General features: G+C 42.9%; 1 protein-coding gene across 9 annotated transcripts in view; it reads right to left on the bottom strand.

Moving 5' to 3' along the window:
* TNS3 (tensin 3) overlaps positions 1-19,120 on the bottom strand; it is a 420,724-nt gene that overhangs the window by 153,804 nt on the left and 247,800 nt on the right. For 8 of the 9 annotated variants that reach the window (XM_053262003.1, XM_053262000.1, XM_053262001.1 and 5 more), the window contains 4 exons: positions 18,362-18,426; positions 10,558-10,641; positions 3,601-3,713; positions 2,470-2,530 (listed from right to left, as the gene is read on the bottom strand). In XM_053262003.1, the coding sequence (XP_053117978.1) occupies positions 2,470-2,530; positions 3,601-3,713; positions 10,558-10,641; positions 18,362-18,426 (323 nt within the window). Of the gene's footprint in view, positions 1-2,469; positions 2,531-3,600; positions 3,714-10,557; positions 10,642-17,070; positions 17,076-18,361; positions 18,427-19,120 lie in introns of those variants that run through there. The other variant, XM_053262008.1, reaches the window with a different exon arrangement.

The following is a 19,120-nucleotide window of genomic DNA, read 5'->3' as shown; positions in this document are numbered from 1 at the left end:
ACCCGCAAGTGGAGAGCCAATGCCAAGTAGACTCCTCATCCCGAAAGGAGTCTAATTTCCTGTCCTCCTTATCGCCCAACGCAGAATGACTGTGACCTTTAGATTTCTGCAGGGATGCCTCCACCACAATGGAGTTAGGGGTGGGATGGTTCTTCAAAGAAAGTCGTATCCTCCTGCAGCTGCACTCTACAGAAGTTCTCCAAACGCCTCTTGAGTTGTGAATGAGTTGCTTGCTTTTTCCAGTGTCCCCTCATGATTCCCAACAGGGCAGTGTTAAGGGGCAGAGAGACCGGTACCTTAGCCTCCACATCAATAAGGCTGAATAAATGGTCCAATTCCCCTTTCTGTTGCATATCAAGGATCACACCTAGGGCAGAGGCATACAAGCCACATAGACAGAGTATTGTTTCAGGTCCTCCAGTAGAGACACAGGCTTAGAGTCCTACTGATTGTCCAAAGGAGACAAACCCATGGAAACTGTGTCTGAGTCTGGAGAGCCAGGTTCACTATCACTTTCTGGTTCGGGAAGCACCAAGGAGTCCTGGGCCAATGCCAGAGGGACATCGAGGAAATCCATCTGGCTTTCCAACATGTCCAGTACTGACCCACCTGCCTCTGCTGACAGTACCGGGATAGGTTTTGGTGCCGAAGATCAAACTGGAACTTCAGAGGGTGATCCGCGCCCATTAGCAAGGTCCTGAAAACCTCTGAGGAGAGCGAGAGTGAGGCCTCCCTTCCGAATGCAAAGGTGCCTCGTGCCAAATACAAGTAGTCCCAGGTCTTCCATAAGTGGAGTCTTCTTGGTACCAAGACCCGTACCGGGGCTTCCCATAGTCAGAACAGTCCAAGTGATAATTCGAGGGATACTGTCTATAAATGATGGACTCTCGGTGCCAATCTCCATAAGAGGAGGGTTCATCCTCTACATATGGGGAATGTCATGCAGAGACACAGTATCGATCCATGTACGCAGGCCCACGTCGATCCCAGTCTCTTCTGGATCTGTATTTGGAGGAGCATTATTCCAAGTCCCAAAGCGCTCTCTGATCCCTAAGAGAGGGTTGCTTCACATGGCGCATGGAAGATGAACAACTTCAAGGCAGCCAAGACACATCTGCAGTGGGCTTGTCCAATGAATAGGGTTCGTCGTCCGACGAAGCATAGTCTCGCTCGTCAGTTGCTACCAACAGTTCCCGACCTGTGGGGGTACGGTTAGGCGTCCGACTAGGAGATACTGAGGTCGCCGGGGAACTAGGTCGGCGAGGGTCAGAAGAGCTCTGTATCAGAGGAGCCGGTGCCATGGCCGGGTGATCTTGTGACGGTTGGTCCATGACTGTCACTCCATGCCCCAAAGAAGTCAATTTCGGTTTCTTAACCAGCGGGGCCTCCGAAGAAGAAAATGGTGGAGGCTTCTTCTTCTTGGGAATAGGCGGAAGGTGTTGACCCGCCAGCAGATGCGGAATCAGCTTCGGCTTCTTCTTCTTCTTCAGTATTGGTGCTGTAGGGACTGAGTGGGGGTCCTATACCGTAGGCATAGGACGCTTAGGCAAGTCGTCTAGCGGCACAGAAAGGGCTGAGACCACCAATAGGTCTGAAACAAGCGTCAACAACACCGGTACTGAGGCCGGGAGTTCTTGCACTTTAGGATCGCAGTCCGATCGCTCTGATTGCATTTAAGAAGCCATTTTAAACTATTGCTTCAAAGATAAGGCCTCTGACGAATGGAGGGCCAAGACCCACAGGGCAACGCGCAAGCAAGAAGCCCTATTTTTTTGAGCCTGCTTCGTAAGCCTCTGGCAATGAATACAGGTCTTGAAAATGTGGGATTCCCCCAGGCAGAGAAGACACTTGGTATGAGTATTGGGGGAAGGGATCTTAGATCCACAATGAACACATTTCTTAAAACTGTTCGTGCCCAGCATAGAACACCACGGGCCGGCCGGCCACCAAGCCTCATCCCATCTGGCATCAGAGCGACAGAGATAGATGGGGGGGAAGGGCCGTTGAAATAAAAACTCAAAGGAAAAAACGCTACTGCGCGAGATAAAGAAAGCAATAATAGAGTGGAAACGGGGAAACGGGAGAAAAAACAACAAGAGGATTCAAGAATTAGTCCTACTCGTAAGATTCCACAAGATCTACTGAAGCATGGATGACAAAGACTAAGGGGATGTGGAGTGGCGCAGCTGCGTACAGTGGCTGGGGGCGGGGTTCCCGCCTAAATCAGGAGAATTGAGCTTGTTAGGTTCCGATGAGGTCTCTGTGCAGGCCCATAGCCCATTGATGTAAAAGCCAGAGACTACGTCGAAGAAACATTTTGACACAGGAGAGCATTCAAACAGAGGATCTGCAATCTACATACGCAAAGGTACAGTTGGGGGTGGGGGGTGGGGTGGGGCGCTGCACCATATGAATTTTCTGAATGTCTCAAAGATTGGCCAAGAAGGTGATGTGATGGTTATTACTTACTATACTCCTGATGTATAAACTGGTTGCATGGCCTGGTACAATTTCAAAAAGGGTCGGCAAACTACAAAAAAAAAAAAAAGAGTTTGTTTTTACACAATGGTTTCACAAGTGTTTAACATAATATAAAATATTCTGGAAGACTGTGAATTGAGTTTTATGCAAGCTAGAAGCACTTTCAAAAGGTGATAAAGTTGGTGAGAGAGGAATTTACCAGAAATTATCCTCAAAAAGGTGGTCAGAGGGCAGTCTACCCACCCGGCTGGGTTATTTGGCATAGGCGCATGTGGTGGGAAGTAGACAAGGCATTACACTGATGTTTTCTGTTTGATGTTGATGTAATGACTGCTGCCATGTTGTTCCTGGGCATTGTTCCATTTTTAGTTAGTTACTTTGTCCTGAGAGTTGAGGAGCTTGTGCTTTGCTGAGCTCAGTCCAGGACGGCATGCCCCTACCCATGAAGGTCAAAATTGTCCCTGTCTTCCATCAGGACAAGGTGCTACCCCAGAAGTGAGAGAACAGCCTCTAGCCACTTACTAAAGAAAAGATGTCACCAACCATCCAGAATTCCTCCAAGCAGTAAGGATTCCTCTGCATATATCCAATAGGATGGAAAGACAATCTTGATAACCTATTTGCCTAGCATTGTTAGGAACTGCTGTGGCCTCACAACTCCTATAGATGCTTTCCTCTAACTTCTCCACAGGATCTAGCTGAAACACACCAGATGGGGCTTTCTGGAGTCCTGCCTGCAACCCTGGAAGTTAGCTCAGAAGAGTGCATTTATGAAGAGTCCTGGAAAATGAATTTACTAAGTCACACAAGATGGCAGCACCTGGAAAGGCTTCAATGGGTATTCCAGTAGGCTGCTAACATCCTGGACATTCTTCCTCAGCCTCTGAAGACAAGTTTGGAAGTGGCACTAAACAGATATGGCAGCAATTGATGGGGTGGAGCAGGAAGAGCATCCATAGCAGAGGCTAGACATGGAAAGACTTGAGTGGGACAGGTGCCAATGAGACTGTGACCATGGCTGAAGAGGGAATGGCCTAGTCTATCTGCAGAACCATTAACACTGGATCAGGGTATACACAAAACTAGGAATAAAGGATGGTTACAAGTAGAATAACTCACCTCCACCAGCATCAAAGCTTGGGATTCCATGCAGGATAACATAGTGCAAGAAGAGAGGGGTTGTGTTCATTTTTACAGATCCAGAGAGAAGGCCACTCAAAAACTGCACATATCTAAAAGGATAGACAGTCATGGTATATACATTAACATAACCACAATAACCCAACTGGACAAATCCAATCTGTTCAAAGCAGTCTGGAAGAAACTAACCCCATGAAACCTATAAAGAAGCTCTTCTTATGGATTATTGCAGATAAAACAGAATAGTATGTAAGTAAGTTTACTGTTGTAACCACAGGTCATAGCACACATATCAAAGCATAATTAAAAAAACACATAATCATATCATGCTTAAAGAAAACATATCATGTTTAAAACATATAATGCTTAAAGAAAAACAGATGACAGTAAAAAACATGATATCTAGCTAAACAGCAAGCATGAAAATAAAAAGAGATAGAATCCTAAATACCTAACTACAGTTACAACTCTGATGGGTACAACTCGAGAGCTAGTCCTGGAATTATAACATAGCCAGATGTGTAGCAGGGCTAGCCGAAACAGTTCTCTCCCTAATTTTAGAGACAATAAAACAAAAATGGCTGCTTGATAACTAACGTAAGGAACACATGCACCAGCAAGTAATTAACACATTCTGTTTCAGAACAAGTGAATTTATCAATAATCTGACCCAGGGTTTTTTCTCTTACAGTTTCATAAAAAGGAGCAGTGTAGGACATAATGGTTAATGTCCTCCACTTCCCCTGTCCACAAGGGCAGAGACGCTGTTCCATGGGAGCTTTGTGAAATCTACCCTCAAGATATGCCAAGGGCAGGGTTTGAAAATGTAAACTGGTAAATGCCGTCCTTAGTGGTACACTGGCGAGGTTGAATAGGTACTGCAAAGTGGATCTGTTTTTCTTGAAGTGAGGGTACCATAGGCAGAACTTTGAATGCTGGACTGAACCAGAGTTTCAGCTGGCATCCCTCTCAAGGAGCCAACCACAGATTGTTGCCCTACCCCAGGACATTAAAGGGGGGATCCTTCAAGAGTGTTCTAAGGGCAGTGTGAGGGCACCTTACCAGCTTAGTCGTAGTCAGTGGCAACAGCTGCTCCTCTAAGTCCCACTGGCGCTCCCCCGCTCCCAGCAGTGGCCCAGTTCTGGTTTCTGTGGATGTGTGGAGGCCATTTGTGTGACCTCCGTGCATGTGCGGTGGCTGGAACCCGTCTGCTGCTGGCCTCCACTGCTGCTGGGGAGTGCCAGTGGGGCTTAGAGATGCCGCCACCACCATCACACCACTGCTTGCTGTCGAAGCCAGTCAAGTGCCCTCTTGCCACCCCTGCCCCCCACTGCCCGTAGAACACTTTTAAAGTATTCTTCCATCCCTTTGCTTTTAAAGGGGAATCCTCACTGGATCGGACTTCTGGCCGGTTCAACTGAACCAGCTCGCAGATCAGTGGTTCAGTTTGAATTCCATACATTCAGTTAAAAGCCTGAGAAAATAGGTGTGTCTTGAGGTCTGGTTGTCCTGGAGACATATATATGGAGTCGTCTTGAATGGAAAAGGCAGGTGCGCAGCAGAGTTGGGTGCAATTCCATACCCCTCGCTCCCACACTGCTAGTCTAAAGCTACATGCAATACTACAGCAGTCTGGAGGCCATGAATGCAAACTGTTTCACAGGGCTAGATGTATCGAAGCTACTTCTTTTGTTCAAATGTGACGAGCAGACATGCATAAATTGTGACCAAGCCACCCAGACACAGCCCATCAGGCAAGTATTATGGCCTGCTAAGTCTGTAAGTCTCTTCCCATTTTTACAGATCCTGATAGCCAATGAAACAGAGTGAGTCCCTGGCAGACTGCACTGCACAGGTGAAAAGTTGTGGAAATCTGGCGTATAGCAGCAATAGCACCCAATGTTAATACAGCTTGAGAACATTAGAATGAGCTGCAGATCAGACAATGATATTATCTGCAATTCATTCTAATGACACTAAAAGCTGTGCTACTTTATTAACAGACCAATGTGATGTCTCTATTGCTAGAATGCACCAGCAATATCATTATCAGATCATACAAGTGCCCTGAGGCAGGGACTTTTGTTTGTGTTTCTTTGTAAAGTGCCAGGTACATTGAATGCACTATACAAATATTATAGCCATCATCAGTTGTAGCTGCAAGGGATTTTTTTTTTAAAAAATCATCCTGAAGTTGCAACCAACCCTGCTGCACACCTGCCTTTTCCATTCAAGACTGCCCCATATATACTTCTCCAGGACAACCAGAACACAAGACAGACCTCTTTTCTCAGACTTTTAAATGAAATTAGTTCAGTTCAGTTCAAGGTTTATTACAGTCTATGACCAGCACAACAAGGAAATAGAATAGAACATATAACACAGTTATAAAAACATAATACCACTTATATCACAATACCCTAGGGTATATTACTGAAACCACCAAAAGCCTCCCAATCTTAAGGAGGGAATTAATTACTAAAACTCAAAAATTTATAAATAAGACAGAGTGAATATACAATTGAAATAAAAACATAAATAACAATTAAAAAGATAACAGGTCAACAGTCTCAAAATGCACCAACTATACTATAACTAAAAAGCTATAGGACAGCACTGGATTTATTAATTAGAAGCCAACGCAATCTTCGAGCTGCCGCACAGAAGCCCGCCACTTTTCGGGTAATGGCAGGAATACTATCCTCAAGCAGGAAGGCCACTGGTTGGCTAGGCGAATTTCCTGGGGAACGAGCCAGTAATGGAAATATTAATTCTAGGCGTAAGTCCCTGTAAAATGAAGCAATGAAGCAGAACATGTGGAGACAGAGCAATGAAGCAGAACATGTTCAATTGATTCAACTTCCCCATCACCACAAGGGCATAGATGCTCCGCGTAAGGAGTCCCACTGTAGCGACCTTCAAGAACAGCAGAGGGAAGGCATCTACATCTGGCCTGTGTAAAAGCCAACCTATATCTGGGGATGTCTAATTGTTGCAAGTAAGTTAAAGGAGCAACAAGGTACCTCGTGGTATCATTACAATAAAAACCTGGGGACTTAGATAAATCTTCCTCCGCTCCGTGTCTAATATTTTCTGTTTCACCAAGGCACGGGCTTGTTGTACTTCCGTTTTAAGCAGGGTAAGCAGAAACAACCCCAATGTTGCCAGCTGAGTAAGTATTTTACGTTTCCAGGAGGCATGAAATGAATCTTGTAATGTAAGAGATACCAGAAACTGAAACTAATTTTAAACTGTTTAATTGTTTTTATCTCATGAAATTGTTTTAAATTTTATTCCGTGCAATTGTTTTTTTTACTCTGTTTTATATTTGTTCTCTTTTAAATTGTGTACCCCGCCTAGAGACACACATATCAGGTGGTATATAAACATGATAAATACTAAACAAACAAACTGTGGTAGCAACTGCCTTCACAGATTGCTGATTCAGTGGTGGAGATCACCACTATAGTTTGCTGCGTTTACATCTGACGCTTCCCCCAAAGAGCTCAGACTGGCAATTTTAGCTTCAGAACTGTGCCATGGAGGCAACACCCAAGAACAATGACTAGCCCAATAAGTCATTCTTCTCCATGCATAGTGGCTTGTCCGGGCTCATCTAGATTATTTTGGCTGGGAGAAAAACACAGTCTTCTTGGGCAGATGCAATATTTAGCACATTGTCCTTCAATATGAATGAATCATTAATTCTGTGCAGACATTCAAACTATACTCCGAGAAGACTGGAATAGCACTGGCCCATTTCACTTCCCAGGGTGTGCCCTCCCCAGCTGACACCTGTCAGTACTGTCAACTTAAATAGAGGCTTGCACAAGGAGGCCAATGCATGTAGGTCTAATCCATGCGAACCATACACCTCAAGATTGGACCAATAAGGATGGAATTTTAAATACATAAATCCCTAAGCAAATCTGTTGAATGTGTGACAACAGGTAGGGATGGCACAGGCCAGGGTGATAACTCTCATCATTCCCAGTCACAAGTCATTGTGGCTGGGATGATGGGAGTTCAGCAACAGCTGAGGGGCCAATGGTTGCCTACCCCTGCACTAAACTAATGATTCATTGAATTGTAGATATGCCCAAGGGCATTGGATTGGATTCCTCCACCAGCCATCTTAAAACAATTGGCTTGAAGGAAGAGTGAAAGGCAGAGAGACAGAGTCAGAATGTGTGTGGACACACACGTACACACACACCCCATATGCTGTTTGATACCTATCCCTGATATATCCAGCCTGTATTGGCTACAATAACTGCCTTAAGGCTATCTGCAAATGCTGGTCGGAGGGCTTTTGGTTCTCACAGAGGTTTGTTTGCAGGAGAGAAAGGTCATTAGAAAACAGAACAGTTTATACTGCACAAACCATCTCAGTGGAGCCATTAAGAAGTCTCATTCCTTTTGCTCCCACGGTGCCGCTCATCTGTGCCCTTCGAGGTGATGTTTACAAGTGCATACACACTGCCTTTTTAATAATGCTGCACTTATTTGTACGCATAAGAGCTGAATGGGAAAGCAGCTCTCCAGGCTAAATATTTATCAAAGTGTAGGGCCTCAGGGGGATGTGTTGTTATTTTTCCATGTCAACAGCAGCTGTGTAGGTCTCCAGAGAAACACAGCAGCTCAATAGGAAAGCTTTATACAGTGAGAGGCAAACAGATGTACTGCATTGCCTGACCTGGCTTCCTACGCAACTTTGTTTTCTCAATTGCTAACAAGGTCTCTCTCTCTTTAAACAAGTTCTAAAACTGTGTGTGCTTTCTGATAAAGGAGATGGGTAACTAGGGTTACCAATCAAGCCCTCAGATGGATTTCTTTTTCCTTTTCCCAACAGACGATTTGGTTATAAAGCTGCAAATCAATTGACCAATCCAGCTTTTCTTCTCTTCTCGGATTAGAAAGCCCACTAATTTAATCCTAGATTGAGTGGCTTTTCAATTCATACCACTTCAAGTTCTGTTTGCATTCCAAAGCACCAGTTCTTTGATAACCCATGGTAACCACTTTCATAAAGACATTACTTGTGTTTCTTAAACATTTATTGTGGAATGAAATCTTTGCTACGGGAAAATTGGGATTGCTTCTTGGGTTGTGTTTAAAAGGTCTGCAATAACTCTTGCCTCTGCAAAAAGCAAACAAACATCTTGCCTCTTTGAGAAATACAAGTTCATAGATGGCTGTGCAAAAAGTTTCCATTTGAATTTATGCTCTTATCAATGGCTACTAGTTGGTGGCTATAGGCCACCTCCAGCCTCAGAGGCAAGATGTGTCTCTAAATACCAGTTGCAGGGGAGCCAACAGCAGGGCATGCTCTCATCTCTTGCCTGTGGGCTCCCCAGAGGCATCTGGTGGGCCACAGCGTGAAACAGGATGCTGGACTAGATAGGCCTTGGGCCTGATCCAGCAGGGCTGTTCTTACGTTCTTAATTTCAGCAACAGGCAAGTTAACCTCCTCAAGACCTTGAGAGAGATGGAATGCAAGAGTACTGATTTCTTCAAACATTGCCCTTCTGAACAGAATACCATTTTCTGATATTCATTGTATCCTCTGGTTTTGGTGAGAATACAGAGAGCATAGCTAATTATGACACACTCCTCACTTTTTGTTTATTATAACAGTAGAATTTGAGAGGTCTGATTCCGATTGAGGTGGGCAACAAGTTTCTGGGTTGTGCTGACTACAGCGGAGGCTTCACATAATGGAATGCTCCTCCATGAAAAAGAGTATTTCTACATAGAAAACTAGGATGTCAGGGAGGCAGCTAGACCAGAAACCTTTCCCTTGACATGTCAATCTTTATGTAGAAGGAACCTTAAAAAAAACAAAACGAAGAAGCATTCCATCATGCAAACCCCACCCCTACAATCTGAAGTGGTATGGACATGTTGACCACCTCAGTGAGGCTAGAGGTGCAAGCTGAAGAGACAAAAACCTCCTCTTGTAGTTTATGTAAGAACCATGCTCATTCAAGACTAATCAGGGTAATTCTTCACCAGTGACCCGAGCCACATGTTTCTGTATCTGAGGAAGAACAGGAGGCAAAAGGAAGGAAGCAGGTTTGATGTTATAAGAGACAGTAGCTGGAATGTACAGATGATAAGGCCAATAAGCTCAAGGCAGAGTTCTGTGAACCGATGTAGTCAATCAGCAATAAAGGCTCACAGTTCAATGGGGAGCCCAGAATCAGAGGAAGGAGAATTTGGGTGAAGCAGCCCTGAGAAGGATGAGGAAGCTCTGCAAGGCACACAAGCTTCTGAACCTGATACTTAATGGTGGGAAGGGGAAAGAGAATAGAACATCTTTTTCTAGGGTGCTCAATTGCCTCAGATCAGTTCTTCCAATGTGGGAAGGCACAATTGTTTGAAAAATGAAATATACAGTCCCTTGCCAATTCTGGTTTCCCCAATCGAGGATTTGAATATCTGTGACTGGGAAATTGTGACCACCTTCACCAACTGCAACCTGGGTATCTGCAGTTTGGCAAGTTTTTCTAATTTAAAAAAAAACTGGTGTTGGGGGCGGGGGGTTTTCCAGGGGTGATTCTATCTATTTTCTACCTTATTTTCGGTCTTTCCGCAACCACGATTCTCCTAACCCCATGGCTGGCGAGGGATGACTGTATGTCACAATATCAGATGAAAGTTAGCTGTAGCAGTATCAGACATGGTCCTATTACTAATTATCCCAAAATTCTGATGAGGACGGCACAAAGTCTAGAGCTTCTAAATGTTCCAATTCATATATTACAGATGTTTTCCACCTGTGTGAACCCAGCAAAAGAGATACACACCCAAGAAGGGAAGGATGTTGAAATAAGTGTTGAAGGAGGAGGAAACTGTCCTCCTACTGCGGCGAAGGGGAAGCAAGTACAGTATTTGCCTACACAGCAGTAAATATTAGAAGAGAAATTAAAATACCTTTTCTGGGATGGTTGCATTAGAGCAGAAACTTTATCATCAAAGAATTTCTTCATAGCAAATCTGTCTAGGGCTTGATCCGCACTGTCATAAGAGAGAAAGAATATACATTTGTTTGGGGAGTAACACTGGAAGTGCAGGTTGCTTCACTGTGGAAACATGCCAAACAACTGAAGAATGTTCTGTGTTTAATTGGCAGATGCACTCTTATTCCAAATCTGATATTAATATTTCAATATGGACATTTTAACTGTATCTGTTCACAGAAATTTTTTAGGTAGAAAAATGTGACCCATACATGTATTAATTCCTCTATTACTGTATATATTTTGAAGAGTTTGTGCAAAAGTAATATTTCCCAATTACATACAGATACCAAATTTTGCATAAACAATCCTGCCACTTTAAGTAGCTAAATGAACTATTTCTTAATATTCATTCATTCATTCATTCAATTTTTATACCACCCTTCCAAAATGGCTCAGGGCAGTTTACAATTAAAACACCAGAATATGCTGTGTGAAAGGTTTAAATGTTTTTAAGCAGGTTATTTTAAACTGTTCTTGTTCTCAACAAATGTTTAATACTCAATAACCAGATCAATAATTCAACAGTGGCATCATGCCCAAGAGAAGCAGATATTTCTCAGATTCAGATTTACAATGATTCAAGTTTAGTATATGTGGCAATTTTTCAATCAAATGAAAAATGTCTAAAGTTGAGATCCTACAAAATTTAAAACTGTTCTTTTACTTCCTTTTTGCAAGTACTTAATAAAAAATTCAATGATATATATTTTATTTATTGAACTTGCCTATACCTAATCTAAACAAAATGGCTTTGCCCAGTCAACAACAGGCCATAACTTCTGAATGAATATATTTTCCCTCACCGGTTTCTTTCTCTTTTACCAGTATGAGCACGTCAGTCTTTTAAGACTGATGCACAGTAAAATGTATCCCATAAACAGCTATACAAATTTTACACATCAGTTTTGGAAAAGGGCAAGTAACAACATATTTTTTTAAAAAATGTTGCTGTATAACTTGAAAATTGTTTAAAATCAAATGGTCCTGAGCGCACTAAAGCTAGTCACATTCAAAATGTAAGCTCCAGTGATTTCCAAGTACTTGAGTACAGTAATAGCTTTCCTCCCTGCACTGAAAGGCATCATCCACTTCACATTTGTCTTGAAACCGATGATTTAAAAAAGAAAAAAAAAAACCCTAGACCAGAAGCCCATGTAGGACAGGCTCATACCATTTATTTAGAATGTTTATATCCCAATTTTCCATCCCATTGAAAAGCACTATACAAGCAGCATTTCATAAAAATATTTGTTCTTATAACAAAACAATAAAAGTGGGAGCAGAATAGAAATAGGAAAAACAATGCACAAAAAACAGTTCAAAAGACTAATCCCAAATGCAGTATAAACAGAATGGCCAACAAATTAATAAAAAGCCAGAGAGAAAATATATGTTTTTTCCTGCTTGTTTAACAGACGGTGGCAGAGATGGGCATCATGAGGGAGGAAGTTCCACAACATGGGCATCACTACCAGAAAGGCCATGTCCTACTTCCCTATCAACCAAAACACTGTAAGTCACAGGACATGGACAAGAGCCTCTGATGATCAACACAATGTATGAACATGTTCACATGGGAGCAGATGGTCCTTCAGGACTCAGGCCATACGGGGCTTTAAAAGGTAATGACCAGCACCTTGTACTGGGAACCAGTGAAGCCGTGAAGGTCACAAAGCACTGGATTGATGTGCCCCAACCAGCGAATCCCAGACAGAACCCTGGTCACGACATTATGTACCTGTGGAAGTCTCCAGACAATCTTCATAGTTAGTACTATGCAGAGTGTGTTATAGAAGTCCAAAGTGTTATAACCAAGGCATGGATTACTGTAGCTAGATCTACCTTCTTCAGGAAAGAGCAGTGCTGATGCATTAGCTGAAGCTGAGATAGCAGATTCTGGCCACATCCACAGTCTGGGACTGCAGGAACAAAGGCAGTCTGCTGAACTGATCCTTTAACAGGAGGTGCAACACCCAGGATAATCTATAAATCCCTAAAAGAATCGGCTTCCTTCCTTCTTGTGCTTCCAATACACGTATGGGGGGGGGCACGATGGTCAGCATATGCACCTTTTTCTCCAATACAATGTTGCAATCAACTAGTGAAGCTGCAACAGCTGAAATTCTTCCTTGCTATAAGTCATCAGAACGTATTTTGAGGCTATCCTAGCTGCTTCTGGAAGAAAATGAAAAATTATGGATTTAGGGAATGGTCTGGGGGCACCTGATGCTGTATTTACTGGAGCTACGTAGGTGTGGGTATGATCCATCCCCTTGGATGGGAAGCCACTGACAGTCCAACATAAAAATGGAAAATAAATATACAGTAAGCTATATATTGTTTAGTACAAAAAAGAGAAATTATTGGGAAATCCCTATATTATCCAGGCTGATTTACTGATTATCTCTAAAGTGCCAAAAACAGGATGCACACGCAACTCCATTATCCTTTTTTCACACTTTGACACAGTGACTTGTACATTATGTGCAAATTCTAAACATACAGTAAAGTGTCGTCGAGTCGGTGTCGACTCCTGGCAACCACAGAGTCGTGTGATTTTCTTTGGTAGAATACAGGAGGGGTTTACCATTGCTATCTCTCATGCAGTATGAGATGTTGCCTTTCAGCATCTTCCTATATCACTGCTGCCCAATATAGGTGTTTCCCATAGTCTCAGAAACATATCAGCGGGGCATCAAACAAGCAACCTCTTGCTTCCTAGGCAAGTTACTTCCCCGCTGTGCCATTAGGTGGCTTAAATAAACAGTACATCTAGTTAATGCATCTCCCCATGGAAAAGACGCATGAATCATGACTCAGGTCATTACTAAGAAATGTGGAAAGTAGATATGAAAGTTATTCAAGCATCCCCTAAGTAAGCACGATTACTGTTCTCTGCCATACAGGTCTAGCATTCTAGAGGCACTTTGAGCAGGAGGGCAGTCCCCCCTAACCCATGACTGGTTTAGTCACTAGAAGTAGACCAATATTTTTCATTCCTGTGAGTTACAACAAAAAATCTATTATTATTTTTTTAGAAAGCACAGATTCCCAGAATTTTGAGATAAAAAGGTTGCCTCCCACATTCCATGAAAGGGCTCTGGCCATGCAACTTTTAAGAGAACACAAATGCAAGGCACTGTGACCTCTTGCTTTCAGAAGGGTTTCTTGCTTTTTGGCTTATTGCTAAGGAATGTAATAAAGGTACCACCTGGTTCTATCAAGTTGTAATCAGAACCTCCAAGAGTTTCCAAATTCTGTTATAACTGGGTGGTGGTGGGGATAAGGTTCTTAGTGATTTAGTGGCGTGCTGAAGAATATTGGGCCCTTTCCATGGCTATCTTCTACTGTATCACATATTCAGCCATTTGTCAGTATGACTACTTGGCAATGAAATGTGTTCTCCCGCTACAGAATACATATCAAAGTGATTTCCTGCCCCCATAACATACTGCAAATGCATCTTGGTAGGGATCTGTTTAGGCTTAACCTTCCAGAGAGAGCTCTTAATCCAGGATGAGCCTTCGGCATATATGTGCAGCACTTGTCACTCTGCTGCCACTATAACAGTTCACAGATAAAGAGAGCTGTATCATGTTTATTTGAATGTGGTACCTCCCTGGCCACATGCTTTTAAACCCACCTTCTTTCTGGGGACATCTCAAGTGATGAGGGAGATTCTATATTCAAATAAATGTGATACCACCTGTGAAGGGGATGGAGGTTGCCCAGAGGGAGAGGAGCCCTGGTAGGCAATATTATATTATTATTTCTTGTTTACACAGTCAGACAGGTGTTATTGACTGGTTTGTTTTATTCAGACATCGAGTCCTTCCCAAGCACCTGGGATGGCTGAATTTTATTGTCAGTTGTTATAGATATCGTCGCAGAATATAGGCTGTTCCCAGTAAAGCTGCTTTTTGTAATTGGCTGATGGTGATTTCTGTGGCCCCTATGGTGTTGAGGTGCTCTTCAAGGTCTTTTGGAACTGCACCCAGGGCGCCAATTACCACTGGGATTATTTTGGTCTTTTTCTGCCACAGCCTTTCAATTTCAATTTGTAGATCTTTGTATTTGGTGATTTTTTCTATTTCTTTTTCTTCTATTCTGCTATCCCCTGGGATTGCTATGTCGATTATTTTGACTTGTTTTTCTTTCTTCTCAACTACAGTTATATCTGGTGTATTGTGTAGCAGATGTTTGTCTGTTCATAGTCGGAAGTCCCATAATATTTTTACATCTTCATTTTCTACCACTTTTTCAATTTTATGGTCCCACCAATGTTTGGCTACAGGTCGCTTGTATTTTTTGCAGCTGTTCCAGTGGATCATCCCTGCTACCTTGTCATGCCTTTGTTTGTAGTCAGTCTGTGCGATCTTTTTACAACAGCTGATTAGGTGGTCCACAGTTTCATCTGCTTCTTTACAAAGGTGGCACTTGCTGTTTGTGGTGGATTTTTCGACTTTTGCTCTTATTGCATTTGTTCTTAGTGCCTGTTCTTGTGCAGCCAGTATTAAACCCTCTGTTTCTTTCTTCAAGTTGCCATTCTTAAGCCATTGCCAGGTCTTGGCGATGTCTGATTTTCCACTTATATTATGCAAATATTGACCATGCAGGGGCTTATTTCTCAATTTTTCTGCTCGGTTCTTGACTTGTTCTTTCTTGTAGGCCTGCTTTGTTTCATTGGTGTTGAATAGTTTCTCGTTCTTGACCATTTTAAGTGTATCTTCTTCACTGTCCTTTATATATTCTTCAAGGCCTCTTTTCTCCTCCTCTACTGTTTGATGGACTTGCAGCATTCCTATTATTATTATTATTATTATTATTAACATACATTTATATCCCGCTCTTCCTCCAAGGAGCCCAGAGCAGTGTACTACATACTTGAGTTTCTCCTCACAACAACCCTGTGAAGTAGGTTAGGCTGAGAGAGAAGTGACTGGCCCAGAGTCACCCAGCTAGTATCATGGCTGAATGGGGATTTGAACTCGGGTCTCCCCAGTCCTAGTCCAGCACTCTAACCACTACACCACGCTGGCTCTACACCACGCTGGCCTGCTCTCTCATTTTTCATAATAGATCTCAGAGACCTCAGCTAAAAGAAAGTGGTCTTTTGGCCATCTCCTCTTCATCTCTACCTTCAGTTCAAGACAGAGCTGCCTCCATCAGCCTCTCTATCAGGTATTCCCAAGATACATCCACTTCCTCTTTCTCATCCTGCTCCTACACACACTGTCCAAAAGAAGGAATTTATTTTCTGAATCTGAATTTAGCACAGGTTTGGATCAAGACAATATTATTTTTACATAAGGACTAGCAGAATGTCAGTCGTGACTGCTGGACAGAGGGCAAAACCTGCTCTCCATCTCAGATACTCACTGTCTGGGCAAGTGAGTATTTTGCCCAACTCAGCTGTGCCTCAGACTACAACCCACTTACTTTCTCCCCCCAAAAAAATTCAAAGGAACCAACCAAACTCAATCCTACCTGCATAAGCCCACCTATTTGTCCATGTAACTCTGCCCTGGATTCCATATCTTGGTCAAGCTAGGGCAGTGATCTGCACTATTTTTCAAGTGGGGACCACTGGCAAAAACACCCAACAAAAAAACAAAAAAACCATCAGTGTGAGAGCCATTTCCCACTGTGCTGACCCTCTGTACAGTACTGCACTTTTCTCAGTGCTGGGAGAGCCCTTTATGAATAAGGCCAAACACAAGATCTGCAGTCTCATGTTTCAGTTGCTGTGTCTCTAAGCCCAAGGCTGATGCCAAACTCTGGCTTGTTCAGAGTATGGTCTATAATCCTCAGGAGGGGACTGGTTCTTATCTGCATCCAGAAGATCAGCTGGGGATTCTGGGGGTTGTTCTGGGTCCTCATTTACACAGGACATGGCATCATCCTCAGAGTCTGAGGCAGATAAAAAACCCCATGGGGCATCAGCCTTTGTATCTGGCACAGCCTTGACTGGTTGTGGTGGCACTCCATGCTTTGTGGCTGGCTCTTTTTTAGTAAACGCTTGCTGTCTTTTTTGTCTCAGGTTTGGGTGCTTTATTTTTCCTATTAAAGGAAGGACAGTGGGAAAGAAAGTGTTGTATTCGCTAAAGTAGTGACCACTCACATGCAAACCATGGTGGACCTGCCCAGCAAAGGGGACAACCCATGCCTGTTGCCACAAGACCAGCTCTCCTCACAGCTGGATTTGGACCTATGGCACCTTGGGCTACGACTGTAGTGGTAAGCCTTGTCCCTCTTTTCAGATCCCCAATAACTGTGCCCAGCGTAATATACCACAGACCTAGGTTCTATCCACATATATTCATAATGTGGTATGTGGCTGTCATAAGCATAATATTTGAGGTCCAGGCAAGTAAAAGGTCCACTTGCTCTTCCTCTCTCACTATCCAAACCCTGGGGTGCTCACCGTGTTGCTTCTTCACCCCAGCTTGGTCCACCAGCTTCCCTTGTTTAGCAGGCTTAATTAAGCCCCGAGGAGAAAGCCTTTGGTGTTAGCAGTGGCTGCTTCTTTAAGAGAGGAAGCACGTGGCTTGTCTTCAGTACCAGCACTGGCTGTGACTCATTCTGCATCAGCTGCTTGGATTCCTGAGAGCACAGCATACCAGAGCTTGTACAGTGCTGATGGGATAGTTGGTTAGTGGGAGTGGCTTCTAGGGCCGATGTAGCATGTAAGGCCCTCTCCCACAGCAAAGCACAGAGGTGGGAAGTGCATTTGCATTGGGCCTGTCTAGTAAAGCCCTGGCAAAATCAGTTTGGTGGGTCTCCAAGGCATGTTAAGCACTCCTTTTGCCTGTCTGAAATGGAGAGTTAAGGCAGCTCTTAAAAGACTCTAGCAGCCACATACTGCCTCAGGATCTCTGAAGAAAAAAACCTTGAGCGGGGACGAGGGGTGCGAGTTAAACAAAGACATAAAATGAGAATGACTGAAAAATGAGAGGATAGGCAGAATAAACAAAAAACTAAATTGAGCCAGCGTGGTATAGTGGTTAGAGTGCTGGACTAGGACCGGGAGACCCGAATTCAAATCCCCATTCAGCCATAAAACTAGCTGGGTGAATCTGGGCCATTCACTTCTCTCTCAGCCTAACCTACTTTACAGGGGTATTGTGAGGAGAAACTTAAGTATGTAGTACACCACTCTGGGCTCCTTGTAGGAAGAGCGGGATATAAAATGTAATTAAGAAAGAAAGAAAGAAAGAAAGAAAGAAAGAAAGAAAGAAAGAAAGAAAAGGTAAGGAGGTTTGTTTGGTTGTTGTTGACAGCTCTTCTCACATGAAGTGAGGCAGAAGATCTCCTGAAGTCGCTATCGCGGCAGTCGAAGACTGAGGGAGGTAATCTGTGAGGGGCTATTTGTGTGTGTCACCAAGGAGGTGGGGCTACAGCCAAAAAGCTTATAGCTTACAGCTTTAGAAGGTTCTGAGGTCCTGTCTATGCAGATGCAGACATCCAAAGTGTGGAGGACAATAGGACCACTAACAAGAACACAGTGCTAGAGTGTGTCAAAGAGACAAGAGATCACGAACTGGCTATATTGACCAGAATGGTATTTCTTTAATAGCTTCCCTGGTGTTCATATTGCTATTACACACAATTTCCAAGGCACCTTACTGCAGCCTAATGAAATCAACATGGGGAAGTAACCAAGTAATCATTAAATTGAACTGTTGTCAAACTTGAAGCATATTCAACCACTTTACCTTGCAGACACATTTGTGAAGTGCATATATGAAGATATGACTACTCCTATTCTTCCTTTTCCACCCTGCAAAAAGAAAAGGTACCTGCATTATATTTTATTACTTAACTTCTACCATAGGATGTCAAAAGCTTAAAAATCAGGAACATTTCCCCACTTCTTTATAATTGCACATGTTTCATTGTGCATGGTGTTTTAATATCAAAACAAAGCTATGAATTACAGTGAAGAAAACATAGTACAGGCTAAATAACGTTCTGTGAGTATTTTCCTTTCTTTGCCTGTTCTCAGACAAGCCTAGGCATCTTTGCAATTTCTGGCATGATGTGCTGCATAACTATATGGTCTGGAAAACACATGTATTCCAACAGGTATTATTAGAAATTTTTCTTCTGACACCTAAGATTTATAGCAGCAACTGCATTTAATGAACATTTTCACAATGTTTCAAAATCTTATTAAATGCATGACATGCAGTCAGTACAAATTACCAATAATTCCCACCAGCTATAACTTGTTTTGGAATTTCTCAGTGAACACATCTTGCAAGGATATGGTGGGAAGCTTATAGTTGCAACAGATCAAATTGTATGTCACTCGATTTAGGTTTTGTTTTTGTTTTTTTAAGTAACTGAGGTACTACCATTTGGCTATTAAAAATGCTCAAGAGTTTGACTTTTCTTCTGTACTATATATTTAGGTTTTTAAAAGATCTAGGGGAGGGACAATAACTCAGTTCTGTTGCTCATGATTTGCAAGT

Source organism: Hemicordylus capensis, chromosome 6 (genome assembly GCF_027244095.1).
Source record: "Hemicordylus capensis ecotype Gifberg chromosome 6, rHemCap1.1.pri, whole genome shotgun sequence".
Taxonomy (NCBI): Eukaryota; Metazoa; Chordata; class Lepidosauria; order Squamata; family Cordylidae; genus Hemicordylus; species Hemicordylus capensis.
Note: the sequence above shows the minus strand (reverse complement) of the source record. Positions and strands in the feature narration are given on the sequence as shown.